General features: G+C 42.7%; 1 protein-coding gene across 3 annotated transcripts; it reads left to right on the forward strand.

Moving 5' to 3' along the window:
- Positions 1–307: 307 nt before the first annotated feature.
- WDR5 (WD repeat domain 5) lies at positions 308–14,022 on the forward strand (the record flags this gene model as incomplete). 3 transcript variants are annotated; one of them, XM_082009107.1, is made up of 13 exons in its annotated part: positions 308–388; positions 1,272–1,380; positions 2,716–2,789; positions 3,738–3,827; positions 4,498–4,587; positions 6,685–6,768; positions 7,864–7,919; positions 8,074–8,120; positions 8,935–9,010; positions 10,398–10,431; positions 10,913–10,987; positions 11,583–11,670; positions 13,023–14,022. In XM_082009107.1, 13 exons carry the CDS (start codon positions 308–310, stop codon positions 13,121–13,123), a joined length of 1,005 nt encoding a protein of 334 aa, XP_081865233.1. In that variant the 3' UTR covers positions 13,124–14,022. The 3 variants fall into 3 exon arrangements, with proteins under 3 accessions (XP_081865233.1, XP_081865234.1, XP_081865235.1); XM_082009108.1 differs by having other exon boundaries at positions 6,685–6,765; XM_082009109.1 differs by having other exon boundaries at positions 3,738–3,818.
- Positions 14,023–16,172: the final 2,150 nt, after the last annotated feature.

Raw genomic sequence — 16,172 nt, forward strand, 5'->3', positions numbered from 1 at the left:
AGTGATAAAAGGTCATGGCTTGGGTTCTTGGTCTTGCACATTACTAGGTCTGAAGGCCTAAAATACTGCTGTGTTGCTAAACAGATACAGAATATGGCTTTTCATACTGGCTTCTGGCAACCTGCAGTTAGGCTAGTCTCATTCTTCTAGCTGCCGAGAATCTTTTTGACAGCTAATGAGAATATTTTGTTTTTCTTCCAGGTTTTCATTTCAGTGCGGTTCTCTCTGTGGCAAGAGCTGCCTTTTGAAGCAGCACATTCATTCTCCCCTTCAAGCACCGTAAGGCTCATTTGCCAGCTTCAGAACCATGGCAACAGAAGAAAAGAAGCCAGATGCAGAATCCACCAAAACACAATCTACTCCTTCCTCCTCCACCAATCAGAGCAAGGTGTGTGTGGGGCTCTGAACAATATCCGTGTAAATGCACATGGCAACTACCTGCGTGTTCAACAGGCAAACCAGAATGAGAGTATTGAATTCTCATCTAGATTAAGAACTTCATCGCATTTCTGCTTCTGCTGTTGTCTCGAACTGAAAACGTGCTGAGGATTTTATGGGAAAAGCGAATGGAGTACAGCCTCTTTTGTCGTGCTAGAGGGTGTTTTTTTTTCTTGTTTAGTGGAAATTCTTGCTAACGAAATACTTGTTGCTTTGAGCATTAGAGAAGCAAGCGGTTTGTATCTTTGGAATGCCTAGAGGTGACTGGAGGATTGGTAAATCTGTAATTTTAGTTGGAAAGTGAGAAGCAGTCATTATTCAGATTCTTTGAAGCCTGCAGATGCTCAAAGGACATGTTATTGTCTAACCATGAAGCCTTCACTAAGGGTGAAAAGGGGAAAAAAAATGGGATTTTAGGGATATGGAGGAGTTGGCCTGTGATATAATTCATGATAAGGATGAAAACTGCAAACTCTTAAAAGAACTACACAGATCAGTACCAAGAGTATTGCCTTGACCTACCAAGCACTTTATGGTTGGACTGTTGGATTCCTCTCAACTGTTTGTTATTGGCTTGGATGAAATTCATACCAAGGATGAGCTGGTGTTGTGCATGCGACAGTAAAGCTCTCCTGGCCCCAGACAGCAAGGGTGTTTGTTTTGTTGTTTCTTTGAATTTGGAGGGGGGGGGGGAATGTAAATGCTGGATTCTCTATTATGATGAACGTTCATGCAGGCCATTACTGCGTACTGACCCAGTCTGATACGGAGCTTGTCGTTGAGATGCTACATTTGGAATTTATTCAACTCATTCATATATATTTTTCTTACAGCCTGCACCAGTAAAACCAAACTATGCTCTAAAGTTCACGTTAGCGGGACATACAAAGGCAGTTTCGTCAGTAAAATTTAGTCCGAATGGAGAGTGGCTAGCCAGCTCCTGTAAGTATTGCTTTCTTTTTCTCTCAGCTACAACGTGCAAATGTGGGCCTTGGAGAACTGCCTGTCTTTTGTGATACTTCGTCAGATGGAGGAGGGGTGTAACGTCATGGTTTTTCTTAAAAGGAGCAGTACCAAAGCTGTCAGTCTTTGAGATAATCTGCTTCAAGCTTTTTAAGTTCTGTTACTTTGAACGCTGGATCTTCTGTGCATTGCCAAGTTGGAGAGTCCTCATCTGTTCAGCTTTCTTTACTGAGCAAATGGGCAAAACCAAATGCAGGATTCTTTCCCTGTGCAAAGGAAACCCTTGTGCTTTTCTGTATTGCTGAAGACATAGCTTAAGCTTTTAAATTAGGCTTTGTGTGCAGTATCTGCAAGCAAAAGCTTAGCTCTGGGAAATAAGGTAGCTTTGCGCTACTACATTGGACTGTAAAGTGTGGCCAGGTGCTTTTGTCTTGTGTGCATGTGGTGTTTAATAAGTCAGAGCATTTGATTAGCCCAGTGAAATGTGCAGAAAGTTATTATAGTGTTTCACTACTTGGTGTCTTAAGTGATAGATCAAGTCCTCTTCCTGTCACCTTTGGCATTGCCTAAAATTTTTTTTGGTAGTCAACATTGCGTGACAGCTTCCCTTTGAAAATGTGTTTATATGACTCTCAGTAATCCAGAGAGGATCCATTCCATGTATAAGGAAAGGGCAATTAAAATGAACATTGTTGAGTATAATGGTGAGGGCCACTCGAACATCTTCTGAGTGTGGGAATGACTTAGGTCTTTGGCTTGACTGCAAATAGCTTTAAGACCAGTGCAGTGTACTATATTTAAATAATTTTTATGTTCAAGGGTCCTCATGAAAGTCCCCCCTGCCCAGGTTTTCCAACGTCTACCTCTAGCAAATATCAACCTTTTTCTCTGGTGTGTTTTGCTAGTTAACATGGATAATATGTTTGGGTTTTTGCAGGCATTAATTCAGTCCAGCTTGTGGTGTAATTTTTGTTCTTTTTCGGCAAAAGCATTTGAGCATTCCTCATGGAATGGCACTACTTTTACCACTGGCAATCTAAAACAAAAGTAGAAACCCAAGTTGTCATCAGAGAAACTAAAGCGGCTGGAGACTCTGTGCATTCCAGGCAGTTTATGTAATCTCAGCTGCTGCAGCTTGGCGTGTACAAAACTGTTCTTTACCAATTACATACTACCTTATACACTTAAGTCTGCTTGGGGAAAGAGAACTACCCAGTGTTTGCAGAGATGTAGTTAACATATTTCTTCCCACCTGGAAAGGACAGCTGTATCTGTTGGTGCTGTTAATCTCTTAACTGGCCCATTCTTTTCCAGCTGCTGACAAACTCATTAAAATTTGGGGAGCATATGATGGCAAGTTTGAAAAAACAATCTCTGGTCATAAACTGGTGAGTATGAGGAGATTACTGTGCACTTAAGTATGAATTTACTTGTAAAGAATTTTGCTTTCTTTTCCTTGTCCAGAAATTTACATTCTTGGTTAGTTTGACTTGTGTAGAAGGCTTGTTCTTCAGTGTCGTTTTGTACTTTGTTTATACAGTCCTGTGCAACAGCCTGGGACTGGAATTGCTGAAGTAATACCAGGTCAGGCTGGAAATATGGATGAAGTGCAGGCTGATAATGGATTACCTGCATGCACATTGTCTAGCTGTTTTCTTGAGTCCCTCCATTTCAGGGACACCAACCTCAGACGTGGGGCAGTGCATTCTTGGGGGAAAATCCCTGTAAACTGTTAAAACTGTGCCCTGTTCCATCTTTCCTTTGTATATGGAGCAGAATGGCTTGCCTTTTAAGGAGATTGAATTTTTCTTGTGGGTTTGCCTACATAAACACAACACTTACTCATTCTGCAAAGTTCTAAAGAAAACACAAACTCCCAAACCCTTTGGTGGTGTTTTCTAAAGTTTCTTACATGCTGAAGTTTCATAAGCAAAAATGAAGATTGACCAAAAGAAAAACCAGTAGAATCTTGTTCTTCTCCAGCCTTTAGAGACTCAAGCAGCAAAGAGCAAGCCATTTGTCATGAAGAGAAGTTACTTATCCAGATTAGTTTATATAGCATAGTGTTTATGAATTCCAAGAAAGGGTGTTAGTGGCCACAGTAAGAGCTATGTGAACAAGCCATTGATGTTTCTGGAGTATATGGCTCAGCTTGAAATGAACAACTGTCAAAGAAGCTCGTATCTTAATCCAGTCAAATCAATGAATTCCCAGCTCTCAGTGCTGAATTTTCTTTCAAGCTTCAGCTGTGAATATAACACATAGTCTGTGTTTTCCATTTTCCTGTGTCAGTGAACGAACAGAGCTGAGAAGAGGATTGTTTTCCTTTGTTTTAGGGTATCTCTGATGTTGCTTGGTCATCAGATTCCAACCTTCTTGTCTCTGCCTCCGATGATAAAACTCTCAAAATATGGGATGTAAGCTCGGTAAGGGCAGAAACTTATTTACCTTCTTTCTCCCCAGCATTGGCATCTTAACTTATGTTCTTCTGAGAGTCAGCCTTGATGTGCTATGATGAGAGAAGGAGAGTTTTAAGCACTGGCTCTTCTTTGTGTAATACTCACTCTTTCCTGCTTATGATGAGCTGCTGGTTGAAGGGGCTGTGAGGATGAGCGAGTTATGCTGTCAGCTTTTGGAAAGAGGAGGACGCTTATGGGTACCATGAGGAGTCTGGCTATCTTCTGAGAGTGCTTAAGCCTTATGGTGGCAATGGAACCGCAGGCTTCATTTCTGAAAGCAGCCTCTCAGATGAAACCTTTTTGTAATTTCTTATCATAGTTTCACTTGGTTTTGCTTCTTTCCCCCTTGTTTTTCTGCGATTACTATGAGAACTGGATAATTTGATTGAATTTTGATTAGGTATGTTAAACTGCTTGCTTCTCCTGAGTTGCCCAAAGGGTTTGCAACTTAGCTGCAGTCATTAAAAGTGTGGTTTTTTTCCTTTCCTGTTTTGCTGTAGCTGGTCCTCTGCCCATCTAAATCTGGGGTTAGAGATGGTTTCTTTGTGTGCTGCACATAACCTTAATGCAGCTCATCTGAATGCATTTATGGTGCTGAAGGATGCTGTATATTTAACTCTGCTAAATCTTATTTCAGGGTAAGTGCTTGAAGACATTGAAAGGGCACAGTAACTACGTTTTCTGCTGCAACTTCAACCCTCAATCAAACCTCATTGTTTCTGGATCAGTAAGTGAATTTTTTTTTCTCTTTGTGCAAAGCAAGTACTGCACACGCCTGTCACCTGACACTAAGGGGACAGACAGGTTCTTTTAGAGATCCTTGGCAGAATGATGATGGCACTAAATTGTAGTTACAGTTAAAGCTTTATTTTCTTAACAGGGTATTGTAATTAGTATAGCACAGTATTTATGATTAGAATGGCACAGGATTTCTACAAGCAAAATCAATGTAATACAGTCTATAGGTAGCATAATACAGAATTTATAATACAACTTAATTTATAATTTCTAATCACCTAGATTCTAACTTAACTCAAAGTATGACTTCTAATCACCTGGACCCTTTGCAGATCAGATCAGATCTTAATACATCCTTTGCTGTATCAATATAACAATCATAATCTAGACTCAAAATTCATATAAAAGAATATGAGTCACTCAATCCTCAGAGGAAGCAGATGATGGTGGGGTCATGGTCTCACTGTCCAGCAGCAGTTCTAGTCCAGGTTCCCTGCTTAGGACTTGTAACTGCTTGATTTTGTAGACAGTGCTCTGTGTGCTGTTACTCTTCCCTGTTCTGGGATAGGGTGATCAACACCACCGGGTTGGCTGGGTGCCTGGGACCTTCAAGGCTGGCAAGGAAGGGAGTAACCAGCCTGGTGCCCAGGAATCTTGAGGCCGGTAGGGAGGGGAAGAAGAAATCTGGTTTGTCTGCTTGATTCATAGGACCTCCAGGGCCTGATAATGAGGGAAAGGGAAGAAATTAGTGACTCAGTCACAGGAATGGCTGCTTGCCTTATAAAATGGTGTTAGTTATGCTAACCACATCACCAGCAGTCAGGAGCAGGGGGTACTGGTCACAGCCCCTTACCATTTCAGTTCTCTGTCTTCCATCACAAACACGCTTGTAGTCAGATGAACTGTACAGTGTCACTGCTGTCTCTGCTTGGGGACACAGTCAAGCCCTTAAACCCATCCTCAATCATCAAATTGTTTAGAGTGGAAAGGACCCTTAAGATCATTGAGTCCAACCGTTAACCTAGCACTGCCAAGTCCACCACTAAGCCATGTCCCTAAGCACCACATCTACACTTTGAAATAACTCCAGGGATGGTGACTCTACCACTTCCCCGTGCAGCCTGTTCCAGTTCTTGACAACCCTTTTGGTGAAGAGATTTTTCCTAATATCCAATCTAAACCTCCCCTGGTGCAACTTGAGGCTGTTTCCTCTTGTCCTATTGCTTGTTACCTGGGAGAAGAGCCCAACACCCACCTCACCACAGCCCCCTTTCAGGTAGTTGTAGAGAGCGATAAGGTCTCCCCTCGGCCTCTTCTTCTCCAGACTGAACAACCCCAGTTCCCTCAGCCGCTCCTCATCAGACTTGTGCTCCAGACCCCTCACCAGCTTCGTGGCCGCCTCTGGACACGCTGCAGCACCTCAACGTCCTTCTTGTAGTGAGAGGCCCAACACTGAACACAGGATTTGAGGTGCGGCCTCACCAGTGCTGAGTACAGGGGCACAATCCCTGCCCTGCTCCTGCTGGCCACTCTGTTGCTGATGCAGGCCAGGATGCTGTTGGCTGCTTTGGCCACCTGTGCACACTGCCGGCTCATGTTCAGCTGGCTGTTGACCAACACCCCCAGGTCCTTTCCCACCAGGCAGCTCTCCAGCTACTCCTCCCCAAGCCTGTAGAGTTGTGTGGGGTTGTTGTGACCCCGGTGCAGGACCCAGCACTGAGCCTTGTTGAGCCTTGGCCCATTGATCCAGCCTGTCCAGATCTCTCTCCAGAGCCTTCCTGCCCTCAAACAGATCTTGCCCAGCTTGGTGTTTCCTACAGACTTACCGAGGGTGTGCTCGATACCTTCGTCCAGATGATTGATAAAGATATTAAACAGAACTGGTTTCCTGCATGGAGAGGAAGAGTTCAGGGAGCTGCATTCCCAGTCTGTTATTTTTGCCCTGTGTGGTGCTTCTGTCTTAGGCTTTCTGACGCAGCTGCAGTGCAGCTGGAGGAAGGCATGTGCGTCTAGTCAAGCTGTAACACCTTGCATGCCTCGAATAGGTGCATCATTAAACCACCTTGTGCATTTCTTCAATCTTCAGTTTGACGAAAGCGTGAGGATATGGGATGTGAAAACAGGGAAGTGCCTCAAGACGTTGCCTGCTCATTCTGACCCAGTTTCAGCTGTAAGTCCCTTCTGATAAATGAACGCATTAAAATGCTTATTTTGTTTAGCAGAGCTCCTACTCTGCCTCTGCAGAGTGTTTTTGTGCTTTAACTCTTTATTATCAAGCCCTTGTACAGTGTAGTGGATGGGCTGTGGTTGATTTGCCAGCGGTTGTTGCTCAAAGAGAATGAAATGAACAGTGTTTTCTGTAAGATTGGTGTGGATTTTGGTCCTGGGTGTTAATGTGGGGAGCAGTGAGTAGTGGTGTGCCAGTTGTGCCTGAATCTATCAGTCTGATGCTGGGGCACAGATTTGTGGTCACTTGAGAATCAGAGAACAGCCTGCATATACATCTCTTGCTTTCATGTTGTTCGAAGTTATTACCGAAGTCCAGAGTAGGGTAGTTCCATAGTACGCTCTGTTTCAAATCTCATTCATTTAATATGTGAAAGGAGCTTGGAATACAGCAATATCTATTCAAATGAAGGGAAAACAGAAGGTGTTCAACACTTAATATTTTCGAAATAAAGGAAACTGAAAAAATTTTGAGCCTTGGATGTGCTAAACCATGGCTGTTGCAACATGATACCTGTATTTCACCCTTAAAAATGTACATTAGTAGTAATTGTTCTTTAAAATAGCAGTATTTTGAGGTGTAATTCAAGAGAATAAATGGACCTTAAAACATGTGTGTGGCTGTGTATGAGGTTAAATTCCATGCCCTTAAAATTATAAGGTACTATCCCCAGGTTTGGTACTACTACTATTGAAGCAGCTAATGCTGTCTGAACGGAGTATCTGTGTGTTCATATGTTCTTCTCAACTTCTGAAGAAACATGTATTCCAGTCCCTGATGCTTGAATAAACAGCTGTAGTTAATATCCATTCCTCTTTATAATTAAGCCAGACAAGCTGCAGGGGGAAAAGAATCTTGGTTTTGATCATGTTACCCATCTAAACTCATGTCTATTGTTTGGATGTTGTGTTGACTTTCTGATTCTATCCACATGAATTGCAGTGGCAGTAATGGAAGATAGGTACTTCCAGTGGGACTTAAAAATTTGGTCTTTGTGAACATCAGTAAAGCTATTTTTTCTCTTCTATAATATTACAGGTGCATTTTAATCGTGATGGATCCCTGATAGTGTCGAGTAGCTATGATGGGCTCTGGTAAGCTGTTACTTCTTGTCTGTGGCACTGTTCAAACCTTTTGCATTTAAAAAAAAAAAAAGGACTTTAAAAAAAAAAAGCTTGTATTTGTAATGTTAAAATCGTGACAAAGACTTCAAAACCAATAGTAATGATTCTCATGTGTTTTTAATAGTCGAATCTGGGATACAGCATCAGGCCAGTGCTTGAAAACACTGATTGGTAAGTAGGAATATTTCTTGTTTGTGCTCTATTTTTTGCTGGTAAGTTGTGATGCAGATATTCTGCATCATTGCTGTGAACAGTGGCTTCCTTAAGCTCTATTTTACTGTCTTCCTACCATTCTGTTAGTACACTGTTGCCCTATCTTACTGCAATAACGGGAACTATCCTCTCACAGGAATGGAAACTTGCTTAAGCTTTGAGTGCTGTGTAGTATAGATGGACAGATGAGAGTTTTCCAAGGTTTTCTATCATTCAGCTGTGCAGTGCTTGCAGTGCAGCAGTTCAAAACTGCAATGACAAAGTTTTTTGTGCTGTTGCATGTGATGGAAACAGGTACTTCTGTGATTACACAAGCTGCCTTTTTATTGCAAGATGCATGAAGGCATGTTGTGAACATAGCTAATAAAAGGAAACCACCTGTTGGGCATATGTTCCCTAGTCCTTCATGCTCTTATAAAGCATTATACAGACAAATTACATGGCACTGCAAATTAGTGGCATGTATTCTAATGATTTTTAAAAGGTAGAGATATGGTCTTGCTCTGATAAATGTTGATGCAAGGAAGGAAAGTTCAGTTACAAAGGGTTATTTAAAATGTTAATGAGCAAAACGCTTAATATCCTGTTCTTAAATTAATGAAAACAATCACTTTTCCTACATCTATCTTTTACTTGAAGTACCAAGGGATAACCAAACGTAACGTTTGTTTCAGTGAAACAGTTAACAGCAAATGATTGTCAAAAGAAGCTCTCTGTCAATGAGACAATACGACTGTGCACTGTTTGATACCACTTTTATTTTTCACTGTAGATGATGATAACCCTCCTGTGTCTTTTGTGAAATTCTCTCCAAATGGCAAATACATACTAGCTGCAACTTTGGACAAGTAAGTATTTAAAAAAAAGAAAAACCCACAGGCTTTGAAGTGTTTGAGTGCCACGTAAAACTTCATTTTGCTTCTCTTTATCTACCATAGTAATGCTACTACACAAGTTCATATACACTGTCAAACTTAAAGCCTGTGTGGTGTTGTGCTTTGCTAATGGCATAGGCAGGACTTGGGTCTTTTTAAAGTCTTGGCACTGCTTAGCGACTGCCACACCCATTCATTCCTTCTCGTACCTTTCAAAACCTCAGCACTTCCTTGCATTAATCATATGATTCTTTTGTAACATCAAGAGACAGAAAATCTAGCCTATAAAAGGCTGCAATATAAAAATAACTTTGTGTGTAAGGCATAAAAGCAGTGCAGGTGGGTTAATTGAGAATGATTCACCTGGAGAATTTCCATGCAGCTGCTAAGAAGGGATTAGCTGGTCTGTCATCTCCATTCACAGGTAGTAATGATGCTGTTGCTTTCGTGAGACCTTCCTTTCCTAAGGTTGTGAGGTTGATGCCTTCTCTGTCTGAGCATCTTTGTACAACCACAGAATGTTGCCTTCTTTTTTCAGCTAGTTAGTGAAAGGCAGAGAAAAACCAGGTTAGGCTCCCTGGGGAAGAGAAAGGAGACTCTCTTGCAAGCTCTGGCAGTAGCCTGGGTATCAGTACAAATGGTCTGTATCTGGACATGCGTGGGGCTGGCTTAGCCTGTGGCAGAGTCTGTGGAAGCTTGCCTCAAACCAGTGACTCGCTTCATGTCCAAATTGTATTCCGTAGCGTGCTTATTCACTTGCTCTGCACTGGGTTAGGCTTGAGCAGCTGAGGATGCCTCAGTGCAGCGTTTAGTCCCCTGAAACCTCCTGATGCAGGAGTGCAAGTTGAAAAATTAGTGCAGTACGTGTGGATTTTGGTCCGTATCTACTTTCATCAGGATTTGATTTTTAAAACAGCTTGGGGAAAGGGCTGTTTGTAGGGCCATCCCTGATTCTGGTGGGTTTCTCACCCTGAGAAAGATGATGTCTAATGAAACCTGTATGAATATTTTGGATGCACTGGGAGTTGGGGGTGCATGCCAAACCACCTTATCCTCTCTCACTGTAACTTGTCTGTTATCCTACCCATCGTTTTCTTAGTTGTCCGTTCATTATTTATAAAGAAACTTGCCGGTGTGGGGAAATATTTAAATACACCCTTTTTTTATGGAGGAGAACATGAATGGCATGGCAGTAAAACTGATACTTTGGAGTTAACCAATGCTGCATTCCAAAGCCAGGCTGAAGCGATCCATGTAGATTTAAGAACACTGGTGTGGAGAAACTTTTTCTGCTGCTTGGAAATTGTCAGGTGAAAAAAATCCCAAGAACTAAAATTTTTGTTTTTCTGTTGTTTTCTAGCACTCTTAAACTTTGGGACTACAGCAAAGGAAAGGTAAATCTAATCCTGTCTCACTCTGTGGACTTAACTAAGCTTACAGGGGAATCTAGATTTCATATGTGCTTTTTAAACTTGCTTAACATTTTATGAATACTATAGAAAAAAGTGTTAGTACCCCTTTGTAGGAGAGGACTAAAGATGCCTTTGGAAAAAAAAAAAAGTGATTTGGCTTCTGCATAGCCCTAAGACATTAAGTAAAGCTATATTTCTCTGTTTTTTCTCTTTATGAAGAATAAATTTCTGTTGCTCTCTTTGTCTGTAGTAATATGAGAAATTTAAGGATGCTTCTTTTTTTTTCCCCTCCTCAAAATTGTTTAGTGTCCTAGGGCAGAGATACCCTCTGCATCCTCTAGATAAGTTGGCAGGGTGAGAAACACAGGCAGATATATTTAGTCTGTTCTGCCACAAGAGTTTGTCCTTGACTGAGAAAGCTACCTCCCAGCTGTACTTATGTCTTGTGGCTCCTCGCTTTCAGTGCCTGAAGACGTACACCGGACACAAAAATGAGAAGTACTGCATATTTGCAAATTTCTCCGTTACTGGTGGAAAGGTTAGTGTTTATTTGAGATCCTTTTTACCGATGTGTGGCTTTTACTGCTTTTCTCTGTAGAAGAAACAGTAGTTTGGGGATAGAAACCTCCGCAGGCGGGTGCTGGATGCAGGTGCTGTAGTGCAGTGGGAGAGGAGGGTGTCCTGGGAAGGTCCCTCTGAGCACCTCTGGTGTCTCTGTCTGTAGGTGGCCCCGCTGTCCCATTGCAGCGGAAAAGGACTTTCCCGCACCAGGAGCGCGGCTGCTTGTGTATGGGTTTGCCACAGCCACGCAGCAGCGGGCCATCCCGTCATGGGTTGGTGTGTTCTGGTTGAGACGACAGAACAAGTCGACAGAGATTAAATCCTAGGGCGGAACCACCTTAGCACCTTTTTCTCCTTTAGTTTTCCTCCTCCAGTACACACAGGGTGGAACAAAGCTTTCTGCTGCCGGTAGGCACTGAATAGAGGCCGAGAAAGAATGAACCACATCAAGCAGTCACCACGTTGGAAGTTCCCTTTCATATGGTGACGATGAAATGTTTGCTGAATAGTAGCAGTTGGGTATAGATGAGGAGAAAGGTTAAAGTAACTGTATTTTTTCTCTGCCCCTCCAGTGGATCGTGTCTGGTTCAGAAGACAACCTGGTTTATATTTGGAACCTTCAGACAAAAGAGATTGTACAGAAATTACAAGGACACACAGGTGTGGAAGAGGATTTTGTTTCTGTTGATGGAATATCCCTTATGTCAGCTTGTAATGGGGGCTTAGCTTGAGCATTTTCTCTCTAAGGGGAGACCTTATCGCTCTCTACAACTACCTGAAAGGGGGTTGTGGCGACGAGGGTGTTGGTCTCTTCTCCCAAGTAACCAGCAATAGGACGAGAGGAAATGGCCTCAAGTTGCGCCAGGGGAGGTTTAGATTGGATATTAGGAAAAATCTCTTCACCGAGAGGGTGGTCAGGCAATGGAACAGGCTGCCCAGGGAGGTGGTGGAGTCGCCATCTCTGGAAGTGTTCAAAAAACGTGTGGATGTGGCACTTTAGGACATGGTTTAGGGGACATGGTGGCGCTGGATTAATGGTTGGACTTGACGATCTTGAAGTTCCAACTTTCCAACCTTAGTGATTCTGTGATTCTGATGTTTAGTTTTGACGATCAGACCCATAAATTCTTGACTGGCTGAAGCTTAGTTGAACCCTAGGGTTTGCTCCTTTTTATGAAGGGCTTTTTATGGGTATTGCAAGCATTTATTCTTTCACTGTGAGAACTTTGACATCAGCTTACAAAAGAGATTTCCTTGAGTTTGGAACTGGTTGAGATATTTGACTTGTAATATTAGTGACTTTGAATTGCCTATTAACACCTTCCAAAGCTGCAGCCCTTGAAAGGATAAGGACTGATGTGGTCCTGCTGTTGGTAAATGTCTGTATGCCTGTTCTGGAAGGCAGGGTTGAGCATGTATTGATATGTCACCTGATGGATACTTCAGTCTGAATCCCATAAGAGAGCAGCACTTCCACTGTACCAGCTAGAAGGAACTGTGCTGTGAAGTCTAAGCATGATTATTCTTTTGCAGGACCATTGATTTGGACTGTAAATGGGGGCAGTGGCAGCAGGTTTTCATTTCCAGGCTAGGGCAAGGCTCTGAAGATGAAGTGCTATCCAAGGATTGAATAGGATGTTGGAAATATCTTACATGGAAAATAAAAACTGAGCTGGCTTTTTGTTAGCTGTGTCTGACATAATATGCCAAGAGCTTTGCCTGTGAAGTAAGCAAGAATTAGAACCTAGAGAGTTCTCTCATTTTGAAACCCATGAAATACTTTCCAACTACTACTCTCAATTCTTTTTTTGCTGGTATTTCCTCTCACAGAGAAATAGTAGTTGGAAAATTTATGAATAATGTGTTTGTAATTCTTCTACAAGGGAATAGTAACTTGGCTATGCTGTTTTAAAATGCAGTAGCAATACACATTCATTTTCAGCAATGTCTGCTATGAACCAGATTTCCTTGCTGTAAATAATGATATTTATGTATCTTTTCTTTTTTCTCAGATGTTGTAATCTCAACAGCTTGTCACCCAACAGAAAACATCATTGCATCAGCGGCACTAGAAAACGACAAAACAATTAAACTGTGGAAGAGTGACTGTTAAACGTTCCAGTATCACTTTAGAGACTGTCAGGAAAAAATGTTTTTAAAAAAAATATTAAAAAACCACATGAGAATAATAAATCCAGTTTGGCAGGAAACCTGAAGAATATTTGATAAAGTGGTTTCTGTTAGTCTTGGCCCAAAGAAAACGTCTTAGCTCTTTGCTAGAACCGGGCAACGTGGTGGAAAAAAAAAACACAGATGCAGTTGTCTCCTTTTCTTGCCTAATGGCAGACAAATGGATCATTCTGACATCGTGTTAGAAGTGTCAGCCTTGTATTGGACACCCCAAAGATACTGTACTTTATGGTGGCGTTACTTCTGGGCACTGTTGCTGCTTAAGGAAGAGCTGCCAGTCTACTTTGTAACAGTAAGTTAAGTCACGAGCCTAGAGGTGTGCGGAATTTTTTTTAAATGTCTCATTTTTTTTTTTTTTCCCAGAATGTAGGTTCTAGTCTCTTGGGAAGTTTCTGTATTGTTTTAAATAGGAGTACTGCATCTTTAAGGGTGCTTCATTTTAAACACTCAGCTCAAACTTTGTGACCAAATAAAACCATGCGGTTCCAGATTTCCCTCTTCCTGCCCCTGACTTGACTCCTGTGGTGAAATCTCCTCTTACCTTCTGTATAGTTGCTTACCTCTTGTTACGTGTGTTTAATAGATGCTGTTCTAGAGCAAAGTTACAGTTCTTCTGTTAACCATTAAAATGAATTCTGCTTGTAGTTGTTCTCAGCATATTTTAATTTTTTTCTCTTCTGGTTATAAAGCAAGCTCACAGAACACTGTAAAGTTATTTCAATGTAAAAAGAAAAAACCCAGACTTTTGTATCTTGAAAATCCATCGTATGAAACTGTATTGATAATGGCATGACTCTGTATCTATTTCAGCGTTGGTATTTCTTTCCCTTTTTGTCATACCCATGTGGTATTTACACATCCAAAAAATACCATATGCCATAATAAAAAGGTGGGATTTTATGTGTATGCTTGTGGTAGGAGTGTACTGATGTGATGTGTCTGTGTCCAAAGAAGCCTCCCTTAAAAACACCTTTGGAAGGCAGTTTTTCTGTAGAAGCTCCTTTGAGTGAGGAGGGGAGGAGGAAGACAGGAGGAGCAGCGTGGTGCTTTACATCTCTGTGGAGAAAGAAAAGAGAAGCAGAACTCAAGTCAGAATTTGTTTAAAGAAGGTAAGAAGATTGAACTGAAGGTGTCCTCAGCAGAGGCAACATTAGTACAAACCCTGACAGAGACCTTTAGCTAAGGGGAAAGGAATCCTGCGGCCCTCTCCATGCAGAAGGAGCAGGGCAGGCTGAGCGATGATCCAGGATTTAGCTTGTGTTGGTGAAGAATTGTGTTGAGGCACAAGTTTTATTGCACCCAGAGGGTTCTGCTGTAAGGGGATGTTTTGTTCCTGGTGAAGTAAAAATCCATTTTTTTGGTATCGACCTCATGTGCTTGATAATTGAAAATCAATCGGTACAAACCTCTCCTCTAGAGGCTGCTCGGAGACTGCCTTGCTTTACTCTTGGAGAAGACGACAGCTGCAAGACATGAGGTATAGCTTTTCTCTTTAAAATATAAAAATAGAGTTCATGTTGAGCTGGTGCTAAAATGACTATTGATAATATCACTGTCTTTTGAAGTTTGTCATTGCCCCCAGGAAAGGACACTATGTCTCTAGACTTAGTGAGTGTCACGGCTGAAATAATCAATTTCTTAACTTCGTGTTCTCCCCCCAGTTTTTTTTCTCACAGGCTAATGAAATTTTTCAATTGCAGGATGTGGCTGTGCTGCTTTACCAGTGTGGAGAAGCTGGTGCATGACTCCAGCAAAGCATATTCATGTAGCTTTAGTGGTGTTCTGTAGCGCAGTACTTCCCATGTAACTCGGTGGTGTGAGTGGCTTTGCTTGCCCGGCTATGGCTGCGTCTTGAGTCAGAGCTACGACGAAGGGAGATGGTTTCCCTTCTGCCAGGAGGAAATCTCTCCAACAGGGCTATTCTCCCAGACTGAAGAGCCCTGTTGTAAAGGTTCTACTCTTTTAGCTATCCTTCGTAAAGGTTGTGTTTAAGTCCCTAGTACTGCACCTGGGAATAATGCTGGGGCCTGTCAGCATGAGCTCTACTTAGCTGTGCTTATATCCAGCCTGGCATGTCAGTGGTGGGTTGATGGCCAGGATTAGCTAATCTTGTGAAGCACGGTGCTGAAAACAAGGTTTGTGCAATGGCTGGGCTGGCTTGTCCTGTGGTCGCAGAGGTGTGGGTGCGGGCTGGTAGGGGTTGAGGCATGTTGCAACCTGCTGAGAGAAAGAGCTCTACCCCTGGGGCTCAGCTGGGCACTTCTCAGGCTGGGACAAAAGGAGGATCCGGGTGAAGTAGAGGAGTGGCCGGGAGCTGGGTTTTTTAAGGGTTCCCCCTGGGGGAAAAAAAAAAAAAAAACCAAAACATGGTTAGATGCCACGAAGTAGGTGGCAGTGCCTTAACCGTATGCGTGTTGTATAGGCCACGAGGGCCTCTTCCATCCTTATCAAGGGGAGTGCTAACCTTCTCTCCTTTCATACAACACACCAACGGGCCTGTGTCCTTCGGTATTTAAGCCTCCGTCGAGCTGCTTTTGTTATATTAGGGTGAGGAAACACTCACGTTTTCTTTCTTGTCTATTTGACATCCCTTGCTGCTTCCGATACAATTTTTTAGTTAAGCTCGCCATATGAGTAAATAAGAACGCCGAAAACCCCGTTAAAATAGCGACGACGCGCGCTTTAGTGCAGCCTGCTTAATATATTCTTCGCCTTTAGCCAATCAGAACGTAGCGCCCGGATCTTTGGCTGCCTCCTGCCGTTGGGGCCGAGCCCCCACCCAGATGAAGGGGAGCGCTCCCAATCAGCGAGCGCGTGTACCGGTGGGAGGGCACTTCTGCTTCCGCCTCGCTAAGGGCGGCAGGAGGGTCTGAAAACGCCGGTTCGAGTCCCGGCTCGGGCGGGTGCGGCCCCTGGCTGGGGTGTGGGGTGGGGGTGGGTGCCGTGCGCGGAGCTCTGACTGCCGTAGGGAT

This window comes from Phaethon aethereus (assembly GCF_964289735.1).
Source record: "Phaethon aethereus genome assembly, chromosome: 20".
NCBI classification, from domain to species: Eukaryota; Metazoa; Chordata; class Aves; order Phaethontiformes; family Phaethontidae; genus Phaethon; species Phaethon aethereus.